Below are 10,992 nucleotides of genomic sequence, written 5' to 3'. Positions count from 1 at the left end.
CGGCGGCGGCCCGGTTTCTGACTGGCCACAGAGCGGTACCTTTGCGCGGCCCGGGGGTTGGGGACCCCTGATATATAAGGGAATAGTGTGTAAGTCTGAAGATGCACTGAGTGAAAATTATATTATAAAGGGAATCAGGGAGAATACATTATTATTATTATACAGGATTTATAGAGCGCCAACAGTGTGCGCAGCGCTGTACAATATAAGGAAGACAAAATGGTAAGGAAACCCTGCCTAGGTGGTGGGTACTGCCTGTAGGTGGTGGGTACTGCCCGTAGGTGGTGGGTACTGTCCATAGGTGGTGGGTACTCCCTGTAGGTGGTGGGTACTGCCTGTAGGTGGTGGGTACTGCCCGTAGGTGGTGGGTACTGCCCATAGGTGGTGGGTACTGCCCGTAGGTGGTGGGTACTGTCCATAGGTGGTGGGTACTGCCCGTAGGTGGTGGGTACTGTCCATAGGTGGTGGGTACTGCCCGTAGGTGGTGGGCCCTGCCCATAGGTGGTGGGTATTGCCCATAGGTGGTGGGTACTGCCCATAGGTGGTTGGTACTGCCCGTAGGTGGTGGGTACTGCCCGTAGGTGGTGGGTACTCCCTGTAGGTGGTGGGTACTGCCCATAGGTGGTTGGTACTGCCCGTAGGTGGTGGGTACTGCCCGTAGGTGGTGGATACTGCCCATAGGTGGGGGGTACTGCCCATAGGTGGTGGGTACTGCCCATAGGTGGGGGGTACTGGGGTGATTCTCACACTACACCCTTTCTTTCGTATCTCCCCCAAGGACACATATGATCACATATGATATGAGCCGTGTATAGGACCAGAACAGCTGCAGCAGCTCATCGCCGCATCACAATGGACAATCAGCGAACAATTTTCAGCTGAAATGATAATGAATTATTCAATCCGGGAGCGCCGGCGTCATCAGCTCAGTTCTGTTTTGTATCACTTCCCATAAAATGTAACAATTATTATCAGCAGATGGATCTTCCTCCATCCCAAATGCTTTGCCCGTCACCCGCTCAGCATCTTCCCCATCGCCGTCCTCTTTTGCAGCGACACAACACACAGCGACACATTTGGCAGTTGTCAGCCGGCTCGGGGAGCAGAAGAAGGTTTTGGAGAATTAAATATTTATTGGGATGTTTACGTTTCGACTTGCCTGTAAATTGGGATGGGAGCGGGGAGGGGGAGGGGTCAGGTTGGCCGCCTTCCACCAATCTCGGGGAGCAGCGTCTCTCCTGCTGCCAGTCTGACGGCGCATGCTGGCGCTGCGCTCTGCCCTGCGGCCCTCGCGTCTTGTGACCGGCGTGGGAAGGGATCTCAGCAATTTCATGAAATGAAGGAGAGAGTTTATAAAACAATCTAATAATAAAGCTGGAGGAATGGAACTTGAACATATCAGAATAATGTTTAATCAGCGGAGTAATTGCCATAAAATCCCGTTTTCACCTTTTTTCACCCCTCAGTGCTGCTGACCTGCAGTCTCAGTTTCTTTCCGCGTGCAGTCGCTACACCGTCAGGCCGGCTTCCCGATAGTGACAACGGTGCACCATACCAGTGCAAAGTGTGCTGGCAATGTGTACTCTCCACCAGAGGTGCATGCAACGGGGTGACAACACAAGAGCACAATAGAGGGACATGTACAAAACGTTGTCACCCTCTCACAGGAAGTACCTGAACAAGGACCTCCATGGCAGGATCACCAGGGAGTGGAATAAAAAGCAGGGACTTTGTAGCAGGAGAGACGTGCTTTGCCGCTTCTGCAATTAAACTAACCCGCCTGTTCTCAACCCGCTGAGCTGCACATGCGCACACTACGCAGAGGAGTCTTGAGGCTCCGTACCTGATGAAGTAGCCCGGGCAGCTCTGAAACAGGTTAAAGGTGCTTTATACAATAAAGTTCTGATATAAGACATGGCGTCGCCCGCATTCTCCACCCCCCCACAATACATATCAATAGGAGCTCCCTGCAAGACCATAATGATCTGTTGGGGGATCCGGGGGCGGAGACAGACCCTCTATGGAACTACAGAACATTCCGAAGACATCAGAGGCGGCGTCACGGGGCTTCCTCTGCAAACACAATGTGGAATCAATATGCAGGCGCCTCTCCTTACCTTCACCACCGCAGCCCCACCCCCCAGGAGCTCATTCTAATATGCAAATCTCAACTTTCACAGACAAAGTGAGGGGCCGGCCTGGCTGCTCTCGCTATTTTTTCACTCCATGCAGATGTGAAGAGGTAGAAGGCCACCGGAGGCGGCCATGTGCATTTTATACACGCTTCAACCCAGTTTATGATAAAGCTCAGGTGAAGTCACAGACCCAGACCCGTCCTGTCCTAAAACACCGGCCATTTCTATAGTCCGTCCTCCTTCTCTGGATACAACAGCTGTGCTTTAGTGCAGTGCAAGAGGCACCAGAACTGGACCCAGTACACTCAGTAATCAGCACTCAGTTATAGACCTGGTCAGACACACCCCCTCTCTAGTCAGACACACGCCCCCCCTCTCTAGTCAGAGACACACCCCCTCTCTAGTCAGACACACACCCTCTCTCTCTAGTCAGAGACCCCTCCCCTCTCTAGTCAGACACACGCCCTCCCTCTCTAGTCAGACACCCCTCCCCTCTCTAGTCAGACACCCCTCCCCTCTCTGGTCAGACACCCCTCCCCTCTCTAGTCAGACACACCCCCTCTCTAGTCATAACCCCTCCCCTCTCTAGTCAGACACACACCTTTCTCTTCTCTGCAATATAAGTCAATGTAGAGGGGTGTGGCTGCAGAGAGCACTGAAGTGAGAGGACAGGGAAGACACACCCCCTCTCTAGTCAGACACACCCCCTCTCTAGTCATAACCCCTCCCCTCTCTAGTCAGACACACCCCTTTCTCTTATCTGCAATATCAGTCAATGTAAAGGGGTGTGGCTGCACAGAGCACTGAAGTGAGAGGACAGGAAAGACACACCCCCTCTCTAGTCAGACACACCCCCTCTCTAGTCATAACCCCTCCCCTCTCTAGTCAGACACACCCCTTTCTCTTATCTGCAATATCAGTCAATGTAAAGGGGTGTGGCTGCACAGAGCACTGAAGTGAGAGGACAGGGAAGACACACCCCCTCTCTAGTCAGACACACCCCTTTCTCTTATCTGCAATATCAGTCAATGTAAAGGGGTGTGGCTGCACAGAGCACTGAAGTGAGAGGACAGGAAAGACACACCCCCTCTCTAGTCAGACACACCCCCTCTCTAGTCATAACCCCTCCCCTCTCTAGTCAGACACACACCTTTCTCTTCTCTGCAATATAAGTCAATGTAGGGGTGTGGCTGCAGAGAGCACTGAAGTGAGAGGACAGGAAAGACACCCCTCCTCTCTAGTCAGACACACCCCTTCTCTAGTCAGACACACCCCTTCTCTAGTCAGACACACCCTTTTCTCTTCCCTGCAATATAAGTCAATGTAGATGGGTGTGGCTGCAGAGCACCGAAGTGAGAGGGCAGGAAAGACACCCCCCCCCTCTAGCCAGACACAAGCGCGCCTTCTCTTATCTGCAATATCAGTCAATGTAAAGGGGTGTGGCTGCACAGAGCACTGAAGTGAGAGGACAGGGAAGACACACCCCCTCTCTAGTCAGACACACCCCTTCTCTAGTCAGACACACCCCTTTCTCTTATCTGCAATATCAGTCAATGTAGAGGGGTGTGGCTGCACAGAGCACTGAAGTGAGAGGCCAGGAAAGACACACCCCCTCTCTAGTCAGACACACCCCTTTCTCTTCTCTGCAATATCGGTCAATGTAGAGGGGTGTGGATGCAGAGCACTGAAGTTGTCCAGCCTCCGGATCTCTCACACACCGAGTGACACTTTTTTTAAATTTTTATTGAAATGACAAATAAAATGAAACATAAATCTCAGCAAATCCACATTTTCCCAGAGTCAGTGCGTCGGTTCATGCTGCATGGAAAGGCACGTGCGTCTCTTAAAGGCAAACTCCGCCTTCTGACAATAATACTAAACGCACACACATCGATAACAGGACAAAATGTGCATTTATTATGATTATTAGTTTATTTGTACATTTGAGCCCCCAAAAGCATTGTCACTGAGATCAGAGGCTCACGGTGCAACGCTCTGGCTCCTGCAGACTCTTCCTCCCGGCTCCTGCCCATATCGCGGTGCAGACATCCAGTTAAGGGACGGGAGGAAGTATGAAAGGACTACAAGTGCAGCAAGTCCCATAGACACAGTGGCAGATGGGATTTGTAGATTTTCCATTCAAAGATCCTGCCAATGTGAATGGATGACACGCCTGTGTGGGCGGAGCCACGCTGAATTCAAGAAGTGACAGTGGTCTGCAGGGAGAAGAGCTCCATGATTCGGGTAAGTGGGGAAAGGAAAGGGGACGAGGAGAGGAAAGGGAGGGTGAGGGAAAGGAAGGGGAGGGGATGGGGAGAGGGAAGGGGGCAGGGATGGGGAGAGGGAAGGGGGCAGGGATGGGGAGAGGGAAGGGGGCAGGGATGGGGAGAGGGAAGGGGGCAGGGATGGGGAGAGGGAAGGGGGCAGGGATGGGGAGAGGGAAGGGGGCAGGGATGGGGAGAGGGAAGGGGGCAGGGATGGGGAGAGGGAAGGGGGCAGGGATGGGGAGAGGGAAGGGGGCAGGGATGGGGAGAGGGAAGGGGGCAGGGATGGGGAGAGGGAAGGGGGCAGGGATGGGGAGAGGGAAGGGGGCAGGGATGGGGAGAGGGAAGGGGGCAGGGATGGGGAGAGGGAAGGGGGCAGGGATGGGGAGAGGGAAGGGGGCAGGGATGGGGAGAGGGAAGGGGGCAGGGATGGGGAGAGGGAAGGGGGCAGGGATGGGGAGAGGGAAGGGGGCAGGGATGGGGAGAGGGAAGGGGGCAGGGATGGGGAGAGGGAAGGGGGCAGGGATGGGGAGAGGGAAGGGGGCAGGGATGGGGAGAGGGAAGGGGGCAGGGATGGGGAGAGGGAAGGGGGCAGGGATGGGGAGAGGGAAGGGGGCAGGGATGGGGAGAGGGAAGGGGGCAGGGATGGGGAGAGGGAAGGGGGCAGGGATGGGGAGAGGGAAGGGGGCAGGGATGGGGAGAGGGAAGGGGGCAGGGATGGGGAGAGGGAAGGGGGCAGGGATGGGGAGAGGGAAGGGGGCAGGGATGGGGAGAGGGAAGGGGGCAGGGATGGGGAGAGGGAAGGGGGCAGGGATGGGGAGAGGGAAGGGGGCAGGGATGGGGAGAGGGAAGGGGGCAGGGATGGGGAGAGGGAAGGGGGCAGGGATGGGGAGAGGGAAGGGGGCAGGGATGGGGAGAGGGAAGGGGGCAGGGATGGGGAGAGGGAAGGGGAGAGGGAAAGGGGGCAGGGAAGGGGAAGTAATCACGTGTCATGTCACACCGATCACAGTGATATAAAAATATATACAATGAAATAAGGAGAGAAAAATAAACAACCTTAAACTTTGTCACATTGTAACATTTTAGACGTTGTTTCCATTTCTGGATTTGGGGGAAGCTCCTCCTCTAGCTCGGGGGGGAGAAGGTCGCCTCATATAGCACAATGGTCTCCCCGCGGCTCGGCGGTCCTGATCCCGGATGCGCTCACAGACGGTGATGAGTCAGCAAACCGATTCTCAGGTGGACGAGGAACATGTGACCCGCCAGATGTTGGAAGTCTCTCTCGCCGGCCTCTTCCTGGATGCAGACAGTTCATAGATCGGCCGTCCGGCGCTCGGCCCGTCACTCTCCGGCGGGATCGCTCTCCTCCGTTTTTAGCCGTTTGGACCCGGGCCCCGGAGTCAGGAGATGGGAATAATCCTGCAGGGCCTGGGCGACCTCCGCGATGCTCCAGCGGTCCTCTCTCAGGGCGTGCTCCTCCAAGGTGAAGGGGCCCTGCTGGGTGCGGGTCAGATCCTTCACGCTGGCACAACTTGACAGAGCTGTCAGGGGAGGAGGAAGAAGGAGGACAAAGATGACGTGAAAACCACAAACAGCGACACAGCGAAATATTCAACGTCTGAGGATTCACCGCTCGTTGGATGAGAATGATCCCGGAGAGCCGGAGGAGTTGAACGCGGGGCTGCGCTAATGCCGGATTAGAGGCTGCCATGGGTGGGGGAGATATCTGGGTCAGGGGGTCAATGGCGGCCGGGAACACAGGAGATCTGCCGACCTTTCAACTAGGAGAAGAATCAATATTCCTTCTCTGTGACACGGCATTGTACGAGTCTCCAACCCCGACCCCTCCAACCCTGAAACTCTTCAACCTCAACCCCTGCAATTCCGACCCCTCCAACCCCGGCCCCTCCAACTCCGACCCCTGCAGCTCAGACCTCGTCCAACTCCGACCCCTCCAACCCCGGCCCCTCCAACTCCGACCCCTGCAGCTCAGACCTCGTCCAACTCCGACCCCTCCAACCCCGGCCCCTCCAACTCCGACCCCTGCAGCTCAGACCTCGTCCAACTCCGACCCCTCCAACCCCGGCCCCTCCAACTCCGACCCCTGCAGCTCAGACCTCGTCCAACTCCGACCCCTCCAACCCCGGCCCCTCCAACTCCGACCCCTGCAGCTCAGACCTCGTCCAACTCCGACCCCTCCAACCCCGGCCCCTCCAACTCCGACCCCTGCAGCTCAGACCTCGTCCAACTCCGACCCCTCCAACCCCGGCCCCTCCAACTCCGACCCCTGCAGCTCAGACCTCGTCCAACTCCGACCCCTCCAACCCCGGCCCCTCCAACTCCGACCCCTGCAGCTCAGACCTCGTCCAACTCCGACCCCTCCAACCCCGGCCCCTCCAACTCCGACCCCTGCAGCTCAGACCTCGTCCAACTCCGACCCCTCCAACCCCGGCCCCTCCAACTCCGACCCCTGCAGCTCAGACCTCGTCCAACTCCGACCCCTCCAACCCCGGCCCCTCCAACTCCGACCCCTGCAGCTCAGACCTCGTCCAACTCCGACCCCTCCAACCCCGGCCCCTCCAACTCCGACCCCTGCAGCTCAGACCTCGTCCAACTCCGACCCCTCCAACCCCGGCCCCTCCAACTCCGACCCCTGCAGCTCAGACCTCGTCCAACTCCGACCCCTCCAACCCCGGCCCCTCCAACTCCGACCCCTGCAGCTCAGACCTCGTCCAACTCCGACCCCTCCAACCCCGGCCCCTCCAACTCCGACCCCTGCAGCTCAGACCTCGTCCAACTCCGACCCCTCCAACCCCGGCCCCTCCAACTCCGACCCCTGCAGCTCAGACCTCGTCCAACTCCGACCCCTCCAACCCCGGCCCCTCCAACTCCGACCCCTGCAGCTCAGACCTCGTCCAACTCCGACCCCTCCAACCCCGGCCCCTCCAACTCCGACCCCTGCAGCTCAGACCTCGTCCAACTCCGACCCCTCCAACCCCGGCCCCTCCAACTCCGACCCCTGCAGCTCAGACCTCGTCCAACTCCGACCCCTCCAACCCCGGCCCCTCCAACTCCGACCCCTGCAGCTCAGACCTCGTCCAACTCCGACCCCTCCAACCCCGGCCCCTCCAACTCCGACCCCTGCAGCTCAGACCTCGTCCAACTCCGACCCCTCCAACCCCGGCCCCTCCAACTCCGACCCCTGCAGCTCAGACCTCGTCCAACTCCGACCCCTCCAACCCCGGCCCCTCCAACTCCGACCCCTGCAGCTCAGACCTCGTCCAACTCCGACCCCTCCAACCCCGGCCCCTCCAACTCCGACCCCTGCAGCTCAGACCTCGTCCAACTCCGACCCCTCCAACCCCGGCCCCTCCAACTCCGACCCCTGCAGCTCAGACCTCGTCCAACTCCGACCCCTCCAACCCCGGCCCCTCCAACTCCGACCCCTGCAGCTCAGACCTCGTCCAACTCCGACCCCTCCAACCCCGGCCCCTCCAACTCCGACCCCTGCAGCTCAGACCTCGTCCAACTCCGACCCCTCCAACCCCGGCCCCTCCAACTCCGACCCCTGCAGCTCAGACCTCGTCCAACTCCGACCCCTCCAACCCCGGCCCCTCCAACTCCGACCCCTGCAGCTCAGACCTCGTCCAACTCCGACCCCTCCAACCCCGGCCCCTCCAACTCCGACCCCTGCAGCTCAGACCTCGTCCAACTCCGACCCCTCCAACCCCGGCCCCTCCAACTCCGACCCCTGCAGCTCAGACCTCGTCCAACTCCGACCCCTCCAACCCCGGCCCCTCCAACTCCGACCCCTGCAGCTCAGACCTCGTCCAACTCCGACCCCTCCAACCCCGGCCCCTCCAACTCCGACCCCTGCAGCTCAGACCTCGTCCAACTCCGACCCCTCCAACCCCGGCCCCTCCAACTCCGACCCCTGCAGCTCAGACCTCGTCCAACTCCGACCCCTCCAACCCCGGCCCCTCCAACTCCGACCCCTGCAGCTCAGACCTCGTCCAACTCCGACCCCTCCAACCCCGGCCCCTCCAACTCCGACCCCTGCAGCTCAGACCTCGTCCAACTCCGACCCCTCCAACCCCGGCCCCTCCAACTCCGACCCCTGCAGCTCAGACCTCGTCCAACTCCGACCCCTCCAACCCCGGCCCCTCCAACTCCGACCCCTGCAGCTCAGACCTCGTCCAACTCCGACCCCTCCAACCCCGGCCCCTCCAACTCCGACCCCTGCAGCTCAGACCTCGTCCAACTCCGACCCCTCCAACCCCGGCCCCTCCAACTCCGACCCCTGCAGCTCAGACCTCGTCCAACTCCGACCCCTCCAACCCCGGCCCCTCCAACTCCGACCCCTGCAGCTCAGACCTCGTCCAACTCCGACCCCTCCAACCCCGGCCCCTCCAACTCCGACCCCTGCAGCTCAGACCTCGTCCAACTCCGACCCCTCCAACCCCGGCCCCTCCAACTCCGACCCCTGCAGCTCAGACCTCGTCCAACTCCGACCCCTCCAACCCCGGCCCCTCCAACTCCGACCCCTGCAGCTCAGACCTCGTCCAACTCCGACCCCTCCAACCCCGGCCCCTCCAACTCCGACCCCTGCAGCTCAGACCTCGTCCAACTCCGACCCCTCCAACCCCGGCCCCTCCAACTCCGACCCCTGCAGCTCAGACCTCGTCCAACTCCGACCCCTCCAACCCCGGCCCCTCCAACTCCGACCCCTGCAGCTCAGACCTCGTCCAACTCCGACCCCTCCAACCCCGGCCCCTCCAACTCCGACCCCTGCAGCTCAGACCTCGTCCAACTCCGACCCCTCCAACCCCGGCCCCTCCAACTCCGACCCCTGCAGCTCAGACCTCGTCCAACTCCGACCCCTCCAACCCCGGCCCCTCCAACTCCGACCCCTGCAGCTCAGACCTCGTCCAACTCCGACCCCTCCAACCCCGGCCCCTCCAACTCCGACCCCTGCAGCTCAGACCTCGTCCAACTCCGACCCCTCCAACCCCGGCCCCTCCAACTCCGACCCCTGCAGCTCAGACCTCGTCCAACTCCGACCCCTCCAACCCCGGCCCCTCCAACTCCGACCCCTGCAGCTCAGACCTCGTCCAACTCCGACCCCTCCAACCCCGGCCCCTCCAACTCCGACCCCTGCAGCTCAGACCTCGTCCAACTCCGACCCCTCCAACCCCGGCCCCTCCAACTCCGACCCCTGCAGCTCAGACCTCGTCCAACTCCGACCCCTCCAACCCCGGCCCCTCCAACTCCGACCCCTGCAGCTCAGACCTCGTCCAACTCCGACCCCTCCAACCCCGGCCCCTCCAACTCCGACCCCTGCAGCTCAGACCTCGTCCAACTCCGACCCCTCCAACCCCGGCCCCTCCAACTCCGACCCCTGCAGCTCAGACCTCGTCCAACTCCGACCCCTCCAACCCCGGCCCCTCCAACTCCGACCCCTGCAGCTCAGACCTCGTCCAACTCCGACCCCTCCAACCCCGGCCCCTCCAACTCCGACCCCTGCAGCTCAGACCTCGTCCAACTCCGACCCCTCCAACCCCGGCCCCTCCAACTCCGACCCCTGCAGCTCAGACCTCGTCCAACTCCGACCCCTCCAACCCCGGCCCCTCCAACTCCGACCCCTGCAGCTCAGACCTCGTCCAACTCCGACCCCTCCAACCCCGGCCCCTCCAACTCCGACCCCTGCAGCTCAGACCTCGTCCAACTCCGACCCCTCCAACCCCGGCCCCTCCAACTCCGACCCCTGCAGCTCAGACCTCGTCCAACTCCGACCCCTCCAACTCCGACCCCTCCAACTCCGACCCCTGCAGCTCAGACCTCGTCCAACTCCGACCCCTCCAACTCCGACCCCTCCAACTCCGACCCCTGCAGCTCAGACCTCGTCCAACTCCGACCCCTCCAACCCCGGCTTCTAGAACCAGCCTTCACATTCCACAACCTTGTCACAGCTTCAATGTCGTTAAACGGAAAGATTTATAGATTTCTATACTATGGGACGGGAGGGGCCTGGGCTGATTGGAGGAGGAGCCGGATGTAGGAACGTCCTCGGTAGGTGGGCGCCTCTCATGCACGGTCAGTATGGAGGCCGGACATCAGCAGAGGGTCAGATCTCCATCTGGTTATTATCTGTATTTGGGGCGGGGCTCCGCTTCATGACACTCACCTTTGCCGATGTCTCTGACCAGACTGCGGACATAGAATCCTCCGCCGCACTCGATGTCTGCATGGGGGAGAGAAGAGCGGACTGTCAGAGAACACGCAATGCCGCCGGGGAGAACCACAAGTCCGAGGCCAACAAATCTGATCTCCGGGACCAGCAGATGTCATCCGAGTTACAGAATTCATTTTATACTCAGTGATGTCATCACCGGGTCTCGGTGCTTCTCTATGCAATGCAGTCAGATCATGGCTAGTGGGAGGGGCCAGCAGGGATGATGGGGGCTGTCTCTATTATGAAAATATGGAACAGCAAATTGTGAGCGCCACATTCAAATCCACCTTCAGATAAATGTCACAGTAATTATTATAAACGTGACTTGCTATTAACAGACGGCTGTTCCCCTTTAAGGTGT

The 10,992-nt window shown here is 59.9% G+C and overlaps 1 protein-coding gene across 1 annotated transcript in view; it reads right to left on the bottom strand.

Moving 5' to 3' along the window:
* Window positions 1–5,737: 5,737 nt before the first annotated feature.
* Window positions 5,738–10,992, bottom strand: part of TRUB1 (TruB pseudouridine synthase family member 1) — a 16,201-nt gene continuing 10,946 nt past the window's right edge. Inside the window, exons 7-8 of the mRNA XM_018573160.1 lie at window positions 10,584–10,720; window positions 5,738–5,940 (exon numbers count right to left, since the gene is read on the bottom strand). Coding sequence (XP_018428662.1) covers window positions 5,741–5,940; window positions 10,584–10,720 — 337 coding nt within the window. The 3' untranslated portion in view covers window positions 5,738–5,740. The remainder of the gene's footprint in view (window positions 5,941–10,583; window positions 10,721–10,992) is intronic.

Source organism: Nanorana parkeri, unplaced genomic scaffold (assembly GCF_000935625.1).
Source record: "Nanorana parkeri isolate BGI_ZX_2015 unplaced genomic scaffold, ASM93562v1 scaffold2260, whole genome shotgun sequence".
Lineage (NCBI taxonomy): Eukaryota > Metazoa > Chordata > Amphibia > Anura > Dicroglossidae > Nanorana > Nanorana parkeri.
This window is presented reverse-complemented; position numbering and strand designations above follow the sequence as displayed.